The sequence below is a fragment of the Euwallacea similis genome, chromosome 27 (genome assembly GCF_039881205.1).
Source record: "Euwallacea similis isolate ESF13 chromosome 27, ESF131.1, whole genome shotgun sequence".
Classification (NCBI taxonomy): Eukaryota; Metazoa; Arthropoda; class Insecta; order Coleoptera; family Curculionidae; genus Euwallacea; species Euwallacea similis.
Window position 1 is genome coordinate 1919139 of NC_089635.1, and position 24167 is coordinate 1943305.

Consider the following 24167-nt stretch of genomic DNA (forward strand, 5'->3'; position numbering starts at 1 on the left):
CATTTCTTGATACGAATTTTTCATCTTAAATTTGACTCTGGATTCCCCATTAAAATTTTTACCACCTATTCAGAAACACCCTGTATACAGAGTTGTTGAGATGACAAATTCCAGAGGTACTATGATACGTGGAATAGTACGTCGAGGTCATCATGATAAATTAATCTTCAGTACAATAATTAGTCACGAGCGGCTTATAAGGTATACTTTCCCTTTGGTCAACTTAGGGAGATCCGGAGTGTATTAAGGATTTTTCGAAATTTTATCGGTTAATTTTGTTGCTCAAGTACCAGATATTATTACTAGAACCATTGAAAATCATCTACATAGGTGGTTTTCATTGGACCTCAGCAGACTCTCGAAGATGTTGGATAGAGATAAAAATAGGAACATCAAAAGATGTTGAGTCTTATAAGCGCTCGCACACGAGCGCTTGTTGCAATTGCATCTGAATATTGTATTTATCTTATGTGACTTTGTGCATCGAACACATAAACGGTTTATGAATTTCCCTTGAGCGAAGAAAAAGTGTCTTACTAATCCTAAGTCACCAGTAGTTGTGCACCTGACTTCCACCTATGCACATTCAAGTTTTTATGGTAAGATTCAAGAAAAAAAATCATTTTATCGTGTATTCAAACATCACTGAGTTGTGCAAGGTAAGATATTATATTTTCCACTTCAGTGTACCAATTTACACGTATTCTGATTAATGTTGGTGCATGACTAAATAGCTTTCCGAATTTGGGTTATGAAAGCTCCGGCATGTCAAGCTGATTCTAGTGTGTCTCAATTGCTAGCATGAAGATGCCCTCCGACTAATTTGGTTGTGTGAATGTGCTAAATGTCTGGAAATAGCAATCCACTTTAGACAACAATTACCATTAAACCATGTTTGCACAATTAATACCAGCCACTTAAAGTTGCCGAACAACACGACGTATTTGCCTTTGTCGTAATCTGTGATTTATTTTTTATTTTTTTGTTTTTAGTCCAGTTGTGCGATACATCACCAAATATATTTTTCATTGCACGACTGTCAAGGGACGTACTTTTTGAAATATTGCTAAATATCTGATGACTTTAATAGTTACAAAGCGATTTTTGTCTAGCCCCCTAGCCAGCGGGTTAATGGAAACGGTACGGTGCAGGAACTTACGAGGCTTTTGTTTGTAGAATTATTTCCTAATTAGAAGGTGCATGTTGATAACTTAATTTTACTAAATAAACTAAACAAATCTAAGTGAATAATGCCCACTGATCCCTTGAAATGGAAATTCGAAATTCCAAATATTTATTTTATTAATCCTTGCAATTCCTCCGTTTGTTTGCCAATTGCAATTTGTAATTCGGTATAGGATATATCTGGGTACAGGGTCTTTCAGTTTTAACTCGCGCCTTGTCAGGGGATGTTAGAAAATCTCAAAATAAGACGGTTTTATAACTAAATAGTATTTCGAAAATGCACATTAGCGAACATACATGATGTAAAATTTTCAGATTTTTTCGTTTTTTCTTTGCAGCTCTTTCAATTTTTGAGAGATTTGATTCGAATTTAGAACGCGCATTTTTTATAAGAATCCACATCAACTGACTCTTAAAGCCAATTCGAAAATCTACAAGGTGATATTTTTAACTGGTCGGGCCCCTTTTTATCAACCCAAACTTTTTTGTGGAACACTGCTGATATACCCTAATCAAAATTTGAAGTATCCCGTTCACTTTAGAGTTTTTTTGCCTCTTGTACGTTTTCACATGTCTCATCTGGTTTTCAGCAATTTGCCACAGCATCCTGAGCAACACTTCATTTATACCATTAATTCCATGTAGGTATAACGAAGTTCATACGACCCTGCTATTTTTTTCTCAACTAACTGCAACTTTGCCCCTGAGGCAAACTTAATATTTTAATTTTTGGTAAAAAAGCTTGATTGCAGGGACCCAAATTCCGGCGATTTTGAAGTTTAATGTAGTGGTGTGTTCTGAATACGTATTGCAGAATTATGTTAAAAATTAAGCGTTTTGCGACAGTTATGTGAAGAACGTGAAAAAATGCAAGGGACAAAAAAGTTTTTAAATTTAAAGAAGAACGTCAGTGACTGACTCCTTGAGAAATGTCACTCTGTAGATGTTCAGCGAGTTGATGGGGGCTCTATAATAAAAATGTACGACTCGAATTTGAACTAAATATCTCAAAAATTGAAAGAGCTGCAAAAGAAAAATATTGACATACGTTTGCTAATATGCGTTTTTCAAGTCATATCAATTTACAGTCATTTTATTTAGCGAGTTTCTACCACCCCCTGAAAGGATGGAGCTTAAAACTGAAACACCCTGTATATGTCTAGATGGTGAGCTTTATTGTTATAAGAGTGCTCCAACGGATTTATAGTCTCGTTTTCAAGTCGCCTCACTCAGAGAGTTTAAAAATATATCCTTTAATACCTCCAGTCTAATAATTGACAGCTCAAAGTAAGAAATGCCGGAAAAGTATTTAGGGATTCCTAAACAAAGGCAATTAGACTACCGACAAAAATCGAGGTATCAGCTTCCAGTTGAACCTAAAAATAAATGGCCTTTTGATTTATCAAAGGATTTAATAAACTATTTAAAACCCCTTGAAAAGGGTTTTAGAGTCACTACCAACGCAAGGCCTTACTTTTAAAAACTTTCAAGTCTTAAGAGGCTTTTAGTAAAGTTCTGCGATTAAATGGTTTAGCTTCGCTCTCGGTTAGTAGTAAATCTTATTTTGACCCATCTTCTTACTATGTATATTTATAAGGTTTTTGTTAAAGGTGACATTTTATTAAATGTTTCGCTCCATACACGATGACAAAACTCCTCCGGATTCAACGTATAACAACTCACGTTTTTTTGAATTTCGGCAGCAACTGCCTGAATATTAATACGCGTTTTATTTATTATTTCTGGATGGCTTCTTCCTGGCTAATACCTACACTCGGCGGTGTAAAACCTCCTTAATCATAATAAAGTCTAGGATATTTTAATATCGAAAAAATTAGAGTGACAGGACGGAAGAGAGAGGCTATTTTTGTACTCGACTCAGTCATGTGTTTAACGTTAATGTTAATAAACATGGACAGAAATAAACAGACATGGTGATTTTTGAGTTTTACATATTCCTATTAGTTCAGCAAATATGCTTGCCATTTATTGGATAGTTTATGAATCCTCGTTCTCATTTTCTTGATTCTGCTTTCAAAGGGATCCGAGCGAAGTAAAAGACAAAAGAAAATTGTATTTATATTTAGAATTTAATCAATTTACCTATTTTTCAAGAGATAAGCAGGCGGGAAATTGCATTAACATCTCCGGGTTTGGGGTTGTTGTGAAATTTCAGTTTTAATAAACTTTCTATCGACGACCATGAATACGTAAAATTAGACCAGTTCAAACTATAAAGATTAAAATTTTGATTAGGGGAAGTGAAAATGGGGGAGTTTCAGAGGTGCGATGAGATTTTTTTGGAACATCGGGATAATCCACTGAGTCTGGAAGAGGTTCCTGGCGGGACCATCGATGAAGGAAGATTCCGCCAAAGGAGACGCTCCAACGTGGTTTGCGTATGCTTAGGGAGTTCAAAGGAACAAAAAAGTCTATGTTTCGCGATCCCACATGAACAGTGGCGGAATTTATAGGGTATTTCGAGGAACAAAAAGCCTCTCTCCTTATGGTTGTTAAAGTGAAAAATTGAAATAACAAAATTACGCGTTAGTGTCTGTGTAGTTGGGAATTGAGACTTTTCTGCTCAAAGCAATTGCTAAATTTCCTGTAATAAGTTCATTTTTATTTGGTAAATCCAAACCCATTTTCGTAGAATTTAATGAAACATGAAGCCTTTAAGTACGTACATGCCTTTGCACATTAGCCAAGTTCCGCTACATTAGTTTGAGAATTCTGACCAGAGAACTTGCATACAATAGGTACGAATTACCTGTGGTGCTTATTTGTTCTAGTAAAGCTTTTACATCTTATTACTATAATGCTCAGTTGCAGTGTTCACCATTTTACAAGGTGGTAAAACACAAAATGTGGTAAAGTATTCACATTCCTCAAGGATATTCCGACCAAATGTCGCGCTCCCTTATCACTTTACAGCCCTCTAATAAACCCCCTCTGGAATCAGATCTTCAAAGACAGCACAGAGATAAATATCTCGCTTTTATTAGACCCTGTAGTGTATTATTTACCTCCTTATATATTACCGTGTAAACCTATTTAAAGATCGTTACACTCTTTAAATGAAACGAGATACTCCTGGACAAAAGTGTATTAAAGTTTCATTTGTTTACGGCTGTCTAAGCCAAGAAATTCATAAAATTCGAAATAAGCCAACTCCTTTGTTGGTTTAGTAACCCGATTTATGTCTTTATTTCGGCTTAAAAAGCCAGATTAAAGAAAAGAGTTTTAAATGAGTAGACAGGTACGACATGAGCTTTTCCATGCGTGTTTGCTAAAATGGAATTTTGACGAATTAATTTACAGTACTTCTCGAAGTTACATACAAAACGATGGCTCATGCCTGCAGACCAATATTGGACTTATTTATGAAAGGTGCAGCACATGGCAGTTTCATAGAATTTTAATAGGTTTTACGGCTATATCTTAATTTCCATTCGTCAGACCTATTCAGCACTTTTGCAGTCGCAAAATGGGGGAGTTTCAGGTTTTATCGCGAAGAAGAAATTGTCCATACGTTAAAAAATAAAAACCCCAACAATTTTCACGAAATTTACCGCAAGCGAGGCATGATTTCACACCTACATTCCGAGCCAGATGGCGTAAACTGTGCAATGTGTCTAGCAGATTTTCAGCTATAAAAACTTCTTGTTTATTCTCCTCTCTCGCTTGAACGCCCGCTATACAGAGTGTTTAATGGTTCTAGGGAGAAATAATGAATGGCCTAACTCTCATAGGCGTCACCAAAAAATTACCAACAGGCACTACAAGTTGAGGACCCCCGCAGAACCGATTCTTATCTTGCGATGATTAAACAACACGAAATGCGCTTGCTAAAATTGAAATTGACAAATTTTCAAATGGAATAGAGAGTGGTACTAACCGAGCATCTTCAGATAATTGGGCAGACTAACACCATCTTGTCTTTAATATCACGGGCACTAAGTGAAACACATTAAGTTTAATATTGCTTAATGGGCAAATATGGGGGAAGCTCCGTATTGTGTTTATATATGCGGCAATGGGAATCTGTTTTAGGTACACTTATATCCCCTTGCCGATTGCTTTATCAAATCCTCCGGCATTAAGTTTAAATATTCATTTATATAGATTACGATACGACAGGAGGGTAAGTTTCGGGAACGGTTACACATACATGGTGCAAGGGGTTTCGTTAGGTGAAAGCCGAGGCTAGCGCGGCCCACAGATTTTCTAATAATTATTGACAATGGTAATTAACATATTGGTAATTTACGAGTTGGTGCTAATGTAGGCAACAGTCTGAGAGATAAATCGTGGATTTTTCCTAGGCGAAATGTGGGCAATGCACATTCAATATCCGGTGCCCAATAAAATTCATTGCGGAGACGATGAGGAACTTTGCTTATTCATTAAGTATGTAATTCTACATTCACTTCGGGTCAATTGTTGAGTCTAAGCTGTATATCGGCATCCCTTAACAATGGCGATGAGTAGAGTAGGCGGCAAAGTAACAAGCGAATCTTAGGCCTCGACCGGATGTCACTTAACAAGCCGGTCGAATCTCTACATTGATTAAGATGCAAGACCGTCTTCCTAAGTTTAAACTAACTCTACTTAGTATGCCTTAAGTATTTTGTTGTGTACCTTGCCAATAAATATTAAATTTACAATGGACACTTGAAAAATAGTCGTTTGGGATTCCACGCACGCACTCACTCACCATGGCTATTTATCATAATGTCCGGTTTACATCAACTTTTAATTACCCACCGTAATGACCTCTATCATGTGGTTTTTAAATATTTGCCTGACACTTGCAGTCCCACTCAAATACGTTCCCAAATCAAAACAACGTGAAAAGGATCTAGGTATGCTCCTACACAAGGATCTCATGAGCACTGGCGTGAATGATACCGTGCTACTTTAAATTGCTCCCCTTTTAAATTTTTTACAAATAACGATTTTTTTTAAGTCAAAAACAGCATTAAATAAACAAAAAATACTATTTTTGGACGTTTGTTCATTTTTCTAAATGCTGCTTACGTCACCGGTAGGGCTAAATGGCTGATTGTTTTAAATTGGAACATGGTTCAAGCGACACCTCAAATTAAAGGTATTTCAAAGCTCCATTGAATGGTGTAATACAATTTAAAATCGATCGATTAGTTTTTGAGAAAAAGAGCTATAAATAGAAACAAATAAACGTAAAAAATGCAATACAAATTCAGTTTCTTAGTACATAAACAATACAAAAATTATTTGTTGATAGGAAGTTACTTAAATAAATGTTCGAAATATGCATCATTTTGCTTCTGACAAAAATGTAACCTATCGGAAAATTTCTGCCTTACATTAACAAAGATATGTGAGTAAATAGATTTGCAAACTTCTATAATTCAACGTCGCAATTTTGCCAAATTCTCTGGTGGTGTAGCAAAAACCTTTGATTTGGTGTAACCTCATAAACAAAAGTCCTGTGGTGTCAAATTAAGAGATATTTTTCTTCTGACGTGCGCATAACTATACAGGGTGTTTTAAAAAAAGGGTTCAGGAAGAAGGGTGTGGTTCCTTGGCCCATTCTAAGAAAAAAAGTTCCTATTAACATGGGTCCGCAAACGCACCGTTTCCGAAATACTAGGTTTCAAAGAAAAACAAGATCAAAAACAGTTTTAACTTTTTTCCTTACTTAAAGAAGATGTTCTACGGGTTTACCTGTCGTTTGTACACAGAATTTACATCTTCACCGAAAAAAAGCTCTTATTCTTTCGAACAACCCTGGATTTTGTTTAAGTGTTTGGTTCTGGTTTTCTATTCGCTGCTGTAGTTCATCCACATTATTAATTGGCCTCGGATATACCAGTTGTTTACCAGTTACAAAATAACATTTGCAACATTACATTTCCATGAATAAAAAACAATAACAGCAACAAAAACAGAAACACTGTTATTCTTTTTTTTGACACCCTGTATCTCGAAGGTGGTGCGTTTGTGGAATCATGTTAATAGGAACTTTTTTTCTTAAAATGGACCAAGGAAGCACACACTCTATTCCTGAACCCTTTTTTTAAAACACCCTGTATAACAAATTATTAGCACTTTTCAACACTAGTTGAATGAAATTTCTTTATTTTGCATAACAGGTTTAAAAAACAATTTTTTTTCAGTAAAAAACTAATTTACAGCGATCAGACTTGCAACTGTTCACAGAAAATAATGAGGAGGAATAATGTGGTTTCAATGGTTAAAGTCGGTTTTATCTTATGGTTCTAATGGGTTCCACTTGTCCATGGCGCCAGGCACAGGATAATACGATGGGACAAGGTGGGATGAAATGCAGATGACTATAGGATAACGCATCTGCTCCCATGACGATACAGATAGCTAGATAACTCCTGACATTTTATAATAGTAACCGAGAACTGATTTTTATAATATTTTTACGACATTCATTTTTTGATATCTATAGCTCTTTTTCTTAAAAATGAATCGATCGATTTTAAATTGTATTACACCATTAAATGGAGTTTTGAAATACCTTTAATTTGAGGTATCGATTGAGCCATGTTTCAATTTAAAACAATCAAGCATTCTGCCCTATCGGTGACGTAAGAAGCAGTTAGAAAAAATATGAAAAATAGTATTTTTTGACCTATTTGATACTGTTTTAGAATTTTTAAAAAATAGTTTGTTAAAATGGGGGGGGGGGGGGGGTTAGTATTTAAATGCGCTCGGTATTTCTAGACTGGATTCTTAGTTAGGAAATGAAATCCGTTTCTCTCACAAGAATTATCATTTTATTGGTCACAATTAAGAGTTTACATTTATTTATAGTTTTTTGTACAACGATTAATCAATCTTCCAGTGCTGTAAGTTCAATAGAACAATTAAATTTATTTTATTCTGTCATTCAAATGAACTTACTCCAAGTTAAACCAAGTTACAAAAGCTGAATGAACCAACAATAATTGCCCAAACCCTCTTATGAATTCAAATAACGTGTTAGGAAACTTACTTAGATAAACTATTAATATGCCATTTTGGTCTGGCTTCCGTGGTCACACCGTTACATGGACAAAGAGCCAAGGGAATAAAAATTAGCAAATACTTCATGTTGAGGATTATAAACGGTCAATTATACAGTAGCTAAAGCAAGAGGTCAAACTTCTTTTTAAGACTTATGTAATACCTATAAGGCTTTTGTTCCATGACTTTTTATGCATTTTTGTTGACAGTTACTTCTCTCTCTATATTCAGTTAGTTTGATAAACAATCTATGTGTATTATCAATTATATTACTGTCATCTCTAGAGATTTGCAGTAAAAATTGTTTTTGACTACTCTCTTAACAATTTAAGTTCTGTTATTATCTCATAGTGGTAATGATTAACTACTAAATGGAACTAGTGCTTTTCTTCACTTCTCTGTCGAGACGTCCATCGTTGTCTTTCAGCCACAATTTACGAAGCACTATATTTTTCCGGATTACTAATTTTATGGCACCAAAGTTCTGATATCAAATATTTTAATATAACAGAATATGCATGGAACTGTGTAATTAATATTCCACACACATTACCCCCTAATTCGTAGTTTTTAGTGGCATTGGATTTATTGTTCCAAAATGGTCATTTAAAAGCATCATTTAACTATACTGTTATATTTTCTTAAAGTCACATATTTGTCGATGAATTCAAATATGATTGGAATGAGCTTGAAAATCGATTGCTTCCCATTCAGTGATCAAAAACTCGTTTTTTTTTCAAAATAAATAACCCTGTATACTTTTGTGGGATTAAACTTTCCTGCTCCAGAAGAACGTATTAGCGGTGTAAAGTCTTTTTCCATTCTTTTCGTTTTAAAGTTGTTTAAATATAATTTCACTGAATCTTCAGTTTTTGAGATATTAAGTTAAAATTTGGTACACATATTATTCTTTACAATTTACATGAGTACGATTCACAACTTGTCGTCAATCTACAAGGTGGCATTTTTTTAAATTTCAGGATAACTTTTACTGCCCCGAACTTTTTTGTCGGACGGTACTGACTGTATGTTTTCGAAAACTTAAAATCTACAATTTAGAAAGTTTTTCGTTCTCTCGTCTTGTTTCTGTATCGGTCACCATTTTCCAGTTATTTGCAAAAATATCTAGGAATCCGCAGGATTTATCCGTAAGAAGTGAATGTCTGAAGTATTCACGTTTAGATTTCCAGATATGTAATACATTATGGTGACGATATGGTTAATGTAATTGGAGAAACCACCCATCATAATTTATTAGGTAGCTGGACATCCAAGTGGGACTACATGGAGCATAGCTATGCAGTTCTAACGGGAAAATTGCGTATATTCCTAGATACTCTTGTAAATATTTGGAAAACGGCGAGAGACACGGAAACAATGCAGTTGAAGAAAATTGTTTATAAATTCAACAAGAATTTCAAGTCAACAACAAGGACATTCAAGTTCAATTTCGGAAAATACACGGTCGGCAGCTCCGACTTTGTCCTCTTCAAGGCACAAATGTGCGCTGCTTCAACTTAGCAATATCATTACGAAGTCGTCAAATTAATTCTACCGAAGACAAGGCAATTAAGCGAGATTTGTCTTCAGATTTTAATAGATTTTCCTCACTAAAACAATATTTTTATAGGAAACAAATAAGCCTGTATCATGTGTAGGAGGAACCAAAACGGTTGTCAAAGTGTCACTCCCAACTACTAATTATTGCGTCATAGAGACATCTTGCCAGAGACCAATTTATCAGGGTTTAAACTTCATCCAGCTTATTCCAAGAATATACGATTTCACGAATGTCATTGTTATGGAATTTTAGAATTACACGTCAGGTCTTAAAGGGTCGAGTTTGAAAGCCTATTTGACGAGCTTTTCCAGCGAATTCTCGAGATAAAAGTTTAACAAACTCACAAACAAATTTAAGATAAATTGTTACTCAATGTACCTAGTCGCACTTGCCAAATATTTGTTATGTCACCAGTGATCATTTTGCATTACTTACGAAAACATTATTTGGCATACGCCCATGTCCTTCACATATCCAGGCTTGTCTCAACTATGCATGACATAAAACTGATAAATGTGCAATATGCCGGATTAAGTTGTGAGTTGAGGACCTTAATACAATGTTTATTGATCATTTTTAACACGGATGTTTTAAAATCAAAATTAAGATATTTGCCTGTTGTGCCGATATTTCTACTGTTATTTTGTTTTTTGATCAACTTTATTTATTACTCAAATTTTGCTTCTAATATGGTTTTTTAGGGTCTTGACATACAGAAATTGCATATTTAACGAATACATATTTGATGGGCACGAATAATAAATCTGCAGGACCTGGGTACCCTTTTTTTTTCTAGAAGAGGAACCCACTAAAAACCTCCCCTCTTCACCCAGTGTGCCCTCCGGAACTGCCGTTCAGCATTATTTCAGGGGTGATGGAATTATCCTCTGTTGCTGTTGCTCTTACTTGTCCACCTCCTCCTCTTCTCCCCTTCTCCGTTTTCCTTTCCTTCCATCTATCATCATTATTATTTTGTCTATCTTTTCTTCTTTTTTTTTCATTTATTTTATTATTATTATCATTTTTTTGTCTACACGAATACAGCCTTCACCCTCTTCCCTAGTTTCTCCCTCTCCTCAACCATTCCTCTTTTCTTTTCTCCTCTCTCTCCTTCCCTTGCATTATCCCTCTCAGCATTTCCGCTATCGCCCCCACGCATCCTCATCCCTTAGTATTAACTGTGCCACATTCTCCTCCGTCACTTTCACTCCACCCAGCTTCTCCTCCGCCATTCGCCTCTCCCTCTCATATTCCCTACATTCAATCACCGTGTGCCTCAGCGAATTCACTCTCCCACAGAACCACTACTCATTCGTCTCCTGTTTCTTAATCCTTTTCAAGTACGTTCCAAACACTCTGTGTCGAGTTATAGCCTGGGTGACGTAGAAATCCAGCCCTCAAACTTCCTGTTCACCCATCTATTCACCATCTTTCACAAACACTTTCGCCCAACCCCCATACTCCTCCCATTTTCTCTGCCACTTCTCCATCCTGACCTGGGCAACCTAAACTAACCTGAACCAACCTGAATTAATCTGAATTGCAATATATCTTATTTCTTTCGTCTCTGGTGAAACAGGAATTTTTGAAGGTGCTCCAAGGTTGATAAAGTTGAAATCTCCTGTTGCTGGTAAAGTTGTTACTATCACGACATAGTTTATTCCAGTGTCGGTGAGTCCGGATTTACAATCGCCCTGAAAAAATAGCAAACAGTTTGGCCAAATTCAATAAACCAAGAATGTTTATAAAAATGTAAATAGCAGGTTCTGCGAACACAGCGATATACAAATATTATTGTTATCCCAAATATCACCCACATATAACCAAATGGGAATGATTATTGTGTATATGAAACAATTACTGGGGGATATTTAGGGGGGTATTTATACGAATCGTCGGAAAAGCTTGAATTGAACCAGTTAGATGTGGTTTGGAATATATACTTTATGGCCCTAGCCACGGGGGTCATGGAATATTTATAATATTCCGAGCTTCTTTAAACGTTCATTAAAGCGAGACTTCAAAATTCTTAAAATAAATAAGAGGTTTCGTAAAACTTTTGAAAGTAAAGATGTAACGTAAACGTTGGTTTTACTATATTATACTACGAAAACAGATACCTATCTAGAGTTCGGAAATACGCCTAATATCTGCGCTTCATCTCTGTCTCTGAGCAGTGATATATCATTTTTGTAAATTCTATATTTAACCCGATTTTATGGGGGAATAGTTATGAATGGGTAGAGTTACAATAAATAAATAAATAGCAGAAGTCATTGCCATCAGCCATTTACCTCGGGTATGTGAAGTATCTGGCAACTGGCATCCCCCTATGAATTCAGTAACGTACGCCTTCAAGCTCAAGCCTGATTAAAAATTAACTTTCACGATAGCCAATTGCCCATTGTCATATTATATTTAATGCCTTCCGACACATCTTAGTGTTCTAATTTTGCATGTCACGATGCAATTTTGGCACCACTTGGTATGTGCAACCTTCTATTTACGACCTTTATTAATGAATAATCGTTCCTATTAGGTACAGCAACCATAACAATGTCTGCATTCCATATTGCTGATTGATATGTGATTTACGATGTCTGCAGATTGCATTGTTTACACCAATATTAAGATTAGTAGGGGAACAATAGTGGCGATATTTTTCGCACTTTTGGCTGCTTTTGCCTTGAGATTGAGATATTCCAACGGAGGCAACGCCACTGCGAAGAGTTTTAAAAACAGATCGAGCACATGTGTCTCACACGTGCAACTGGCTCAGTCCACTCGACCCCTGCAGACTTGCTACCTGACAGCCTTCCTTTTTCTCATTTCCAGACTGATTTGCCAAAATATTTTGCTGTTAAATACCATTCTTTTTTGGTCATCTCATAACAATGAAACTTCCGAGCGACGGATAAACCACGAACAAATGTGGCTAGGCACGATGCGTGGGAAAGAAGGAAGAAAGTACAAAACCATGCAAGAGGTAGTACCAGAAATCAGTCCACAACGCATAATGCAATTTTTAAGAAATTCTTTTCACAATATTTCTCAGAAACTTCTGACCCACTTGTCGATATATTTTTTTACAAGTAGGAGGGAGATGGACTTAAGTCCGAAGTGCTCGAAGTTCTATTACTAAGTTTAGTTCTCTATGGAGTCATGTTTAATTATGTTTGATTATACTCTATTTATAATCCAGTTTATGCATCTTAAAATAATTAGACATCAGTTAAATGCAGTGTTTTCCACATAAACAGAAATCCTCCTTAGCTCTGGTGTCATTAGAGATGGACAAAAAGTAAAATACCCGAGTTGTAGAGTAGCGCGAAGCGTATTTTAGAATTCTAGTACAGGGCGGCTCAACACTATCTTAAAATGTGCATCTTTAATAGTTTTTGAGATTTACGTAAATTTCAATTTTTATTTGGACATCATTGTGAGGTCGGTCACGCACCGATCAGCCAGTTTAAAACAAATATTGAAGGGGAATTTCTTGTATTCAAAAACCACCTTATGAGCGACTTATTCGTTATTAGAAATTTGTGAATATTTCCAAAATCTCACTTATTTACGTGGTAAATGAAAATAAGCAATTTTTGTATAAGACACGCTTAATTATTGTATTTTTCAAAATTTTTCTTTTAATTTACGTAAATTTTCTGGAACACTTTATATATCTTTTGAAACTGTAGAGCATTTTTGATGGAATTTATTTTTCTTTATTTGCAGATAATTGGAAATAAACCGTTGAAAATGAGTTTCCACTGTTGGACCATATTGGCTTTTACCGTGTATGCCGTCCAAATATTAGCAGTGGATCCTTCAGGTAATTATACAGGATGTGATTTAAGTACGCGACTAAACTTCAAAGGGTGATTTTTTGAGTGATTCTGAAACGAAAAGATTATATCAATATAGGTCCGGTTCCTGGTGTAATATATGTTTCGTTTTCAAAATATAGGGTGTCAAACTTTTAAAAAAATCGTTACATATTAAAAAAATTCCTAAATAACTAGAAGACGCGAATTAATGTAACGTTAAAACTTGGTGACAGTTTTTAATGTAGTACAAGGGAATTTTTTAAGCTAGAAATTGTTGCCTCCTTTTGCTAGTGGCGTGCACAGTGGTAACGTTGGAAATTTAAGAAAAATCAAACAAGAAAAACACTTTATTAAAATTACACTTAAACAAGTGGTACGCAATTTTTTTAGTAAAAAAACATTCACCAATGAGTAACACGAAACTTATAATAGTTGTTGAAAATGTCTTCCTTCAACTTTAAGGCTAGTATTACCTCGTCTTCATATTGATTGCCGAACACATTGAAATATTCCCGGCGTGTATCTTATCTGATTACATGAATCCCGTTTGCGATTAATTCTTCAGTGTTGACCGGAATACTATAAACAAAGAACTTTACATACTCTCAAAGGAAAAAATCTAACGGATTTAAATCTGGTGACCTAGGGGGCTATGACTGTGCTTAATGCGAAAAAAATGTAAGCTTTTAAAAAATCAGTGGCGCATAAATAACCATAAATAACATCGTTAAATTTCAATAAAATCGACCAAAGGATTATTAAGTTTTTACGAAAAAACAATTAAAACAAAAATTTAACACTGTGTACCTTGAAAACGAAACATTACCGGACCTATGTTTATATAAACTTTTCGTCTTTTGTTAGAATCACTCCTTGAAGTTTAGCCATGTACTTAAATAATACCCTGCATTTAATTCCCGTCCGTATAGATTGATCAGATCTTATAAACAAATAAAGTAATAATTTTCCGTAAAAGCAAATCAAGGCCATTATTTAAACCTTAAATAATCTGGCAGTACTAGAGGAGACTAATCAAGCGCCTTGAACGCGCATTAATCTTTATTTACATAACTGAATTAAAATAAGTTGTAAGAACAAGGGTTCTTAATGAGAGAATTGTCTTGTATTTCATTGTCCGTAATTGGCAAATGAGTCTTTATAATGCGGCCTACGTACGCATGTAAACATCGGGATTGTCTGGACGCCCCCTAATCAGATTAATGTGTCCAAGAAATTTATTTTTGGCCTTATTTTTTACAGTGTCAGAAGTGGTAGAATATGCCAGGAATCCAGAACCGAAGAGGCAGGAGATGAAGGTGAGAGTGAATGATTCAGTAGGATTCACCTGTCCAAAGGAGCATAACGTTGAATGGAAATTTCGAACTAACATCTCTGACTTCAAGCCGATGGTAAAATCGTTCGATTCTAAATTTGGTTCACTGCCATTTACTCGCATATGTTCTTTATAGTCGGAGTCGCAAATCTTTACAGTGACAAACTTGTCGGTGAACGATGAAGGCATATATGCATGTTTTTCCGGAACAAAATTATTAGCCGAATACAAATTAATCGTGCTCGAGCCGCCATATTTCGTTAAAGCCCTGTCTCAAATAATAGTGAAACCAGCTGGAAATATGGTGCAGCTGAAATGCAGGGCTGGAGGAAATCCCATTCCAAATATAACGTGGCTCAAAGATGGCAAAACACCATACAGAAATTTCGGAGAGTATAAAATAAACCACTGGTCTTTCACCTTAGAAGATTTGGTTACCGACGATAAAGGCAATTACACCTGCATAGTTTGCAATGAAGCGGGATGTATCGATTTCACGTATCGATTGGACGTTGTTGGTATGTATTTTTGCGGTGAAAACTGGCAGGAACTGAATTCGAAATTTAATAGAAAGATACCCTCATAAGCCTTACATAAAAGACGGTTACCCCGAAAATCTAACAGTCCTAGTAAATTCGACTGCCCAATTCGAGTGCCCTCTGATTATGATTGATTTGGAACCCTACATTACTTGGATTTTTATTAACGCCACATACGATCAAGACAGTAACAATTTAGTTGGGGTCAATAAGGTACCACACTTTTTATTTGCCTTCTTTGGTGATAGCGGTGAAGGACGATACTCCCTGCTGTTGATCAACGATGCCCATTCCAAGTGTACATAACGCAATGTGGGTCTGGGATTGTGACTAACAATTAAATGTCGTCAAGACTACTATAAACGTACTTTATGTTTTCAGGACGCAATGGATGTAAAAGTGTTGCTTAAAAGGGTATAGGTGCTGGTTAGACATATTAAGTGGGCAATAAGAATTTATATAACTGGTTGTGGTTCTATATAGTCTCTGTTTTTGGAATGTTAGGTCTAATTGACCTCTCTTTATCTCAAAAATAAAACGTCTCACCAAGAACTGATAAATATTGCTTTCTCTAGTAAAAAAGCGTCGTTTAATCAAACTCTTATTTGTAGAGAGATATCACAATAGCCCAATTCTGCTTAAAAGCCCTGAGAACATAGTTGCCTTGGTTGGCAGCAATGCGTCGTTTAAATGTAAGTTTCTTAGCGATTTACATCCCTATATCACCTGGGTCAAGATGGAAAATAATTCGAACTCGAACTCAACTGAACAGATCCAAGGTCAAGTTCTTGTAAGTGCTTAATAAGTGCATGCTTTGGGTACTTTTCTAGACTAACAAGTGTGGTGCTAATCTGAGTCTATTAATTGTGTAAAAGATAAAGAAAGATTTCAGTAGTTTTTGGTGTATTTAGTCAACTTTCGTAATCATCTTAATTGATAAAAAAATTGTAAAATATGTGTTTGCGTTAAAGTATCTGAAAATTAGCTTATAGTGTAGTACACGACAGGCGATCTGAAAGAGATACTTATGAAAGCCATCTTGTATCGGGGCAATTAAAAGAAGAAATATCACAAACTGTCCCACATTTTCACGCATTTCTGAAAACAATGCTCCTATGAATTACTGAGATATCGACACTAAAAATTTACGTAATGACAAAATTTTAATATCTGGACACTATTTCCTCTATTATTGCCCAATACCGGAGGTACCCACCCAACGTACCCGAAAACTCGTTCAATACTCATTACTTCCAAAGTATATGCATATTGAATTTCCAATATGCCTAAACGTTTCCTATGATAATTAGCGTGAAGCGTAACAAAACAGCTCGGGTACCATAATAACGTTGGGATTCTTGGTAAGAGTCAATGTTTCAGCTTCAGTCTAACTGTTTTGCAAGTAAACTTTGCATTTTGCTCTGTATGCTTTAATGTTGTGCTTTTAGCTTCTAAAACGTTGAAAGTAAATTTATGTTTCTTCTTCTAAACACCAAATTAATACAATATATTTAGAACGCCAACGTGTTGAATCCGCAAATACTGGAAATTTCCAACGTCACTTATGAGGATGAAGGGTGGTATGCTTGCATAGCCGCTAACAGCCTCGGCCAAACGACTGCAAAGGCGTACCTCAAAGTAGTGGATGTTCTTCCAGGTAAAAACTCGCTTTACGATATAGATTTAATTTAGTTTATTTTTACTCAATTAAGGATGTCTATCATTTAAATCCTTAGGGTAAAAAACTAATGAAGCTTCACCTCTCGCCGAGCATCTCGAGGTTCACCTCGCCGTGCGGCGATGGTAAACCACAACGATAGAATCATTTGAGTACAAAAAAACTGAAGTTGTTTTTTGTACCTTGTCCCTCACATCGCTGAAAAATGAGAAACAAAATATTTTGTTTTTTAGTGGTGAGCTACTTGAAGCCTGCTCTGTGATTGGTTCTCTCAACCGCCCATTCCCTCCATACGGCAATAGTGCGCGTTGCGTTTAATCAGCAGTACCTCATATGTTCGGCTCCATGGGAAAGCCCAACGTGCGTTGAGAGTCGAGGAACGGAATGTGCGGTGCTGCTTGAGCGACCAGACCAAATTTCACATAAGCAAAGCACTATTAGTAATAGCCACCATATCAAGAAACTTGTCGAGTCACCATTACTATCTGAATTAGACATTTTTACTACCTCTGTATTCGTAAAAAACTAGACAAATGAACTACGATAAGCGGCGATGTTCAATTCTTGGCGAGGTAAACGTTGAGGTGCGCGGCTAGGTGCGATGCTTCATTACGTTTTACCCTTCAACATGTTCCGCAAGTAGCTATTCTGTCGCGTTACGTTATAGTGCTCTCTACTCATCAGCAAATAAAAACTATAATCGATAATTGGTTTTTTTTTAATTCCTCATGACGTATTATAACAGCAAATGCAATGGAACCGAAGCAAATTACCGTAAGAATCGGCCTAATAATTGCTGCAGTCGCTGGCCTGGTATTTCTGCTCCTAGCCTACATTTGCCTTTACTACAAGCAAAAAATCCGAAGGTAATTCGTTGTGTTCGGTGCTAATCTGAAATGATAAAAAATTGCTCTTTCAGGGAAAAACGGGAGAAAATGATTGCAGTCGAAACAGCCAGGGCGGTCATCATAACGCAATGGACGAAGAAAGTCATCATCGAGAAAATTCATAACAATTCAGATGATGTATCTGAACCTTTGGTAATACTAATTTAAAATAGACTGGAAGAGTTTGCAAATTTAACCGTTTTCAGCTGATGCCGGTGGTAAAAATCGAGAAACAAAAAGCGCAAGCAAACAATGCCGGAAACAATGGGTTGCTATCCGAGTACGAGCTCCCCATGGATCAAGACTGGGAAATTCCCAGAGAAAAATTACTTTTGGGCAAAGTTCTTGGAGAAGGTGCATTTGGTAAAGTGGTTAAAGGCGAAGCCGTAAATCTTTTAAAGTTGGATAGCAGGGTCACTGTTGCAGTAAAAATGCTTAAAGGCGAGTAGCTTTTATATTTACATAAACTGCCAATGAGCGTTATTAATCCTCAGATGGTCATAACGACAACGAAATGATGGATTTGGTCTCCGAAATGGAAATGATGAAAGTTATTGGCAAGAACATCAACATCATAAATCTCATTGGGTGTTGCACTCAAGGCGGTCCCTTGTACGTCGTAGTGGAATATGCCCCTAATGGAAACCTTCGTGATTTTCTAAGAGAACACCGTCCTTCTTCTGGATACGAAATCGCTGTTGGTACTGAACACAAGGAGAAGAAAACCTTAACTCAAAAAGACTTAGTTTCTTTTGCATATCAGGTGGCCAGAGGCATGGATTATTTATCTTCCAGAAGGGTAAGGTGTCAGTGATTTGTGTTTTTTATACGTAAAATATATACTTTTTAGTGCATACATCGGGATTTAGCCGCCAGGAACGTCTTAGTCAGTGACGATTATGTACTGAAAATAGCAGACTTTGGTCTGGCAAGGGACATCCATTGTAACGATTATTATAGAAAGAAGACTGATGGTCGATTGCCAGTTAAGTGGATGGCACCAGAGGCCCTGTTCCATCGAGTCTACACTACCCAATCAGATGTCTGGTCATATGGTATTTTATTGTGGGAAATTATGACATTAGGAGGCAAGTATAGATATTAAAAAAGCTTAAAGTATAGCTGTGAAAGACCCTTCGGAAAAGTATTATGGTAAAGTAAGATGAGAAAGTGAATCAGACTAATTCAGATTAGATTTATCATCAGTGGGGCTGAAACTGCATTTGTAACGAGACCTAGAAAATCCTCAATATCTATTACAATTCACCTCATCGATTCGGCTAGTCTATCAGCATTTATTTCGGACATATCCGACCATTTCCTCATCCTCCATACTCAATCTGCATTCAGCGTTGTCTGTAATGGCTTTCTGGATTTTTTGGGTTTTTGTGATCTTAAGACCGCAAAAATATTTCTCGTGCTTTACTTGAATGCGAAGCTGAAATATTTTGCAGGAGAATCAAAAAGACGAAACAAAAACTTTTATAGAGTACTTTGAGTAACATGGAGGAATTTTATTTAATGATTTTTTAATTAATTCAATCAATTTTGCACCACTATGTTCTTATTATAGGCGAACGTTATGTAATTAGGTTTTATGTATTTTTTTGCAATAACTATGTCATAATTTATATTAGGTGTACAACTTTGCTTCCGCCGTTTTTGAATAGATGTATGTAGCGGTAAGTAATGATCGAAATAAATAACCCCATGTGGGCATGCAGGAGCCTTGGGCACCTGTTAACATAACCTCATAAAAATATTAGTCTATTTGTGTCTTCATCATAAAGTTATTCGCAATTGAAAATGTCAGTGTACGAGCCAAATTCTCGTCATTTGCGGGAGGTTTTACTTTTCTGCTTCAATATGAAGAAATCTGCTGCTGAGGCTCATCGAATGCTCTCAGATACTTATGGGGAAGCCACTATTAGTGAAAGGACATGTCGTGAGTGGTTTCAGCGCTTCAAGAACGGTGATTTTCACGTCGAAGACCAACATAGCGGTGGAAGAAAGAAGGTTTTCCAAGATGCGAACTTGGAAGCATTACTTGACGAAGACTCGTGTCAAAGTCAACAAGAATTGGCACAATCATTGGGAGTGACTCAACAAACAATCTCAAAACGCCTCAAAGACATGGGAATGATTCAGAAGCAAGGATATTGGGTGCCGTACGAGTTGAAACCAAGAGATATTGACAGGCGTCTGTTCGCTTGTGAACAGTTGCTTGCAAGGCAAAGACGGAAGGGATTTCTGCATCGTATTGTGACTGGGGACGAGAAATGGGTTCATTACGATAATCCCAAACGCAAAAAGACTTGGGGATATCCCGGCCATGCTTCCACGTCGACGGCCAAACCGTCTATTCATGGTTCCAAAATCATGCTCTGTATTTGGTGGGATCAACTCGGCGTAATATATTATGAGCTGTTACAACCAACTGAAACAATCACAGGTGCTCTTTATCGAACCCAATTAATGCGTTTGAGCCGAGCATTGAAAAAGAAACGGCTGCAATACAACGAGAGACATGATAAAGTGATTTTGCAGCACGATAATGCTCGACCCCATGTTGCGCAAGTGGTCAAGAAATACTTGGAAACATTGAAATGGGAAGTCCTACCCCACCCGCCATATTCTCCTGACCTAGCTCCTTCTGATTATCACTTGTTTCGATCCATGGCACATGGGCTAGCTGACCAACACTTCCGGTCTTATGAAGAAGTAAGAAATTGGATAGAATCGTGGATCGCTTCAAAAGATGTCCAATTTTTTCAACACGGGATTCGTATGCTGCCCGAAAGATGGGAGAAAGTAGTGGCCAGCGATGGACAATACTTTGGATCCTAAAGGTATAATTAGTTTTTTACAATAAAATCGCGAAATTCGGAAAAAAAACGGCGGAAGCAAAGTTGTACACCTAATACATATTATAATATATAATAATTTTAATTTTTAATAAGGGTATACATTTATAAGGGTATCTTAGCCGTCAGTTTTTTCCTCAATCAATTTAATGAGTTATACAAGTTTTTAAATAACGAACATCGCCATATACTGGACAATTTATGATTCGCCTGTGGGCATCCGATATTAGGACGTGCTACTGTACTTGGAAACTGGATATCTATGATGCTCAATAAATAACTGAACTGTCCAAAAGTTTTTAAGATATTTTCCCGAATGTCCAAAATATAATTTAAAAGTGCCTTATTTAGGTGTTTTTATAAAGCCTATTAGTTACTTTTGGAACCATGGAAAAAGTATCAAAAGTGCCAATATTTTTTATTTCGATACTTTGAGGCATATTTTAGCATATTAAGATACAGGGGGTGGACAAAATAATATGAACACCTGACATATATACAATATTTATGAACTAATAACGTGTTGGACCCCCATTTGCTTTTATAACAGCTGCAATTCTTCGCGGAATGGATTCATAGAGTGTCTGAATAGTTTCCAACGGAATATTATCCCATTCTTCTACCAAAACATTCGCCAATTGCTTCAGTGAGGTCGGAGGTGGAAATCTGTTCCTCACGCGCTGCTCTAAAATTCCCCATAATGGTTCAATTATGTTGAGGTCAGGCGATTGTGCTGGCCAGGGAAGATGTTTGATTATATTTTGATGCTCCTCAAACCAAGACTGAACCTTTTTGGCTGTGTGTATAGGCGCATTATCATCTTGGAATATGGCAGTGTTTGGCAGCAATATGCTGGTCATGGTAAGGACTTCATCATTGAGGATGTCGAGATAATCATTTGCAGTAATCCGACCAGTCAAGTAAATGATAGGACCAGCTGAATACCACGATATAGCCGCCCAAATCATAACTGAACCTCCTCCATGCTTTACAGTAGGCAGCAGACAGTCCAGATCATAAGCTTCTTTTGGATTTCTCCATACATAAACACAGCCGCTTGTAGGAAACAAAGTAAACGATGATTCATCGGACCATATCACATTCTTCCAATCATCAAGTGTCCAATTTTTATGATCGTGACACCACTTGTTTCGTAACTTTGCATTGGCTTTCGTTATAAGGGGCTTCGCAATTGCAACCCTTCCATGAATGTTAGCCTTGTAGAGTTCTCGCCGTACTGTTTTTGTCGAAACAGCATTACTCAAGTGAGTGTTGAGTTCTGCTGTTACTTTTGTTGCGGTAGTTTTATGTTGTCGGGTCACAATTCTTTTTAATGTTCGTCGGCCTCTGTCCGTTAACTTTGTGTTTCGTCCACTATTCCTATTTGCTGATGATGTTTTGCCATATTTTGTGTATTCTGTCATTACCGTGGATACTGTCCCTCGTGAAACGTTAAATAATTCAGCTGTTTTTGTTACACTCGCTCCTGCTAATCGAGCCCCAACGATTTGTCCTCTTTCGAAATCTGAGAGATCACACATTTCATCGATCCCTTGTTGTAACTATTGCATAAGAAAGCACGTAATATACCGAAACATAATCAATAAAAGGTACCACGTAAATTGTACAATATATATGCATTGCATCATTTGCGTGGAAGCAGTGTTGCCAACGTGAAACAAGTTGTAGTTTATTGCATAGTGTTCATATTATTTTGTCCACCCCCTGTACCTCTATAGCTCTAAACCAATTTACTACAACTCAATTCGATTAATTTCAGGTACACCGTACCCGTCGGTCCCCAGCGTAGAAAAGCTGTTCAAACTTCTACGTAACGGCCACAGAATGGAGAAACCTCCATGTTGCTCTCTTGAAATCTACATGTTAATGCGCGAATGCTGGAGCTACCAGCCCAACGAACGACCAGTATTTTCCGAGTTAGTCGAGGATTTGGATCGAATTTTAACGATCACGGCTAACGAGGAATATCTGGATTTGGGGCTCCCGCAACTGGACACGCCTCCATCGAGCCAAGAGTCCAGTTGCGATGACGAGTTTCCCTTTCCCCCGTAAACTTCAAATCTAGTCGTATAGTATTTATTTTTGATGGAGCAGAAATGGTTTGTATGTCTGGGCAGTTCCTCCATGTTCATCTGGAGGAGAGATATAAGACCAATTGAAGTGGGGAAATGAGACAAATTTTGACAAACTTTGAACTATTGAAAGTATGTTCAGTGAACATTGCGTAGTTAGTTGTATATACGTTGAAGAGGCATTTATGTAGGTCCCTTTGTCTTTTATTATACGCAACTTAATTGTATCAGTATTTGTAGTCAAACGTTTAATTACAATAGGTTTACTGGTGATGTACAATCTTAGATTTCATAGTGTAGCGTCTACTTAACTCAGTGTTCAGGTTTAATTATCCCAAGGGCTAGGAAGCACAAAGAATATTTTTGTTTTAGGACATTATTTCTTGTTTTTTGGTTTCGTCTGCAATCAACAAATTTTAAATTTCATTTATCACTCTGTTTCTCGTATTTGTTTGTATATATGTTCAATTTTAAACTTTATATTTAAGACATGCAGCTGATGCCATGATAGACTTGATAGAGGTTGTTATAAGGTAGTAGCGTCGTCTTTAAATTATTTTATCATTAACAAACTTATTGGCAATTAACATCGACCAAAGAATTTTTTATTTTTTTAACTGAAATATTTTGTTAAGACTGTATTCAAGATCGACGATTTTTTACGTTAGAGGTAAATGTTGTAATATATATGATTTTCATTTAAGAGTACACAGTTATTTTGGTCAAAATTTAAAGCATATACAGGGTGTCCCAAATTCGACTCGCAACATGGGAATCTTGAAAACCGTTAAAGAGGCGAGGAGCTTATATCTCAATTTATGATACTCCGAAAAGCCTCAACATCATGAAGAGTTGATTGTTTTTTTCTAAATCGTCAATTGATCAACGCAGTGGTTCAGATCGTCGAGATATTTTAAGCGATTTGAAAATCCACACAGCTGATTTTTTTGGTGGTCATATCCTCTTTCACCACTAAAATATTTCTTGTTTTACCTTATTGATAATGCTTAAAGGCGAATTTCATTCCTTGTTCAATTCAAACACATTGGAGGCGTCTAACTGTGTAAACGCAAAGGGTTTAAAAAATTGCAGGTGAGTATCTCAAAAGCAGCGGGACGTCTGAAGAAACAATATTTTAACACGTTAAACTTAAACTCCCTGTGACTCAGAAGCTGAGCTTTTC

At 36.5% G+C, this 24167-nt stretch overlaps 1 protein-coding gene across 2 annotated transcripts in view; it reads left to right on the top strand.

The window, feature by feature from the left end:
* Nucleotides 1-23687, top strand: part of LOC136417330 (fibroblast growth factor receptor homolog 1-like) — a 30072-nt gene extending 6385 nt beyond the window's left edge. Inside the window, exons 2-12 of one of the 2 annotated variants that reach the window (XM_066402993.1) lie at nt 13499-13595; nt 14851-14999; nt 15060-15441; nt 16074-16252; nt 16978-17119; nt 17886-18006; nt 18060-18180; nt 18234-18468; nt 18522-18826; nt 18878-19115; nt 22672-23687. In XM_066402993.1, the coding sequence (XP_066259090.1) occupies nt 13523-13595; nt 14851-14999; nt 15060-15441; nt 16074-16252; nt 16978-17119; nt 17886-18006; nt 18060-18180; nt 18234-18468; nt 18522-18826; nt 18878-19115; nt 22672-22964 (2238 nt within the window). In that variant the 5' untranslated portion in view covers nt 13499-13522 and the 3' untranslated portion in view covers nt 22965-23687. Of the gene's footprint in view, nt 1-13498; nt 13596-14850; nt 15000-15059; nt 15442-15493; nt 15676-16073; nt 16253-16977; nt 17120-17885; nt 18007-18059; nt 18181-18233; nt 18469-18521; nt 18827-18877; nt 19116-22671 lie in introns of both variants that reach the window. The other variant, XM_066402992.1, reaches the window with a different exon arrangement.
* The last annotated feature ends 480 nt before the right edge of the window (nt 23688-24167 follow it).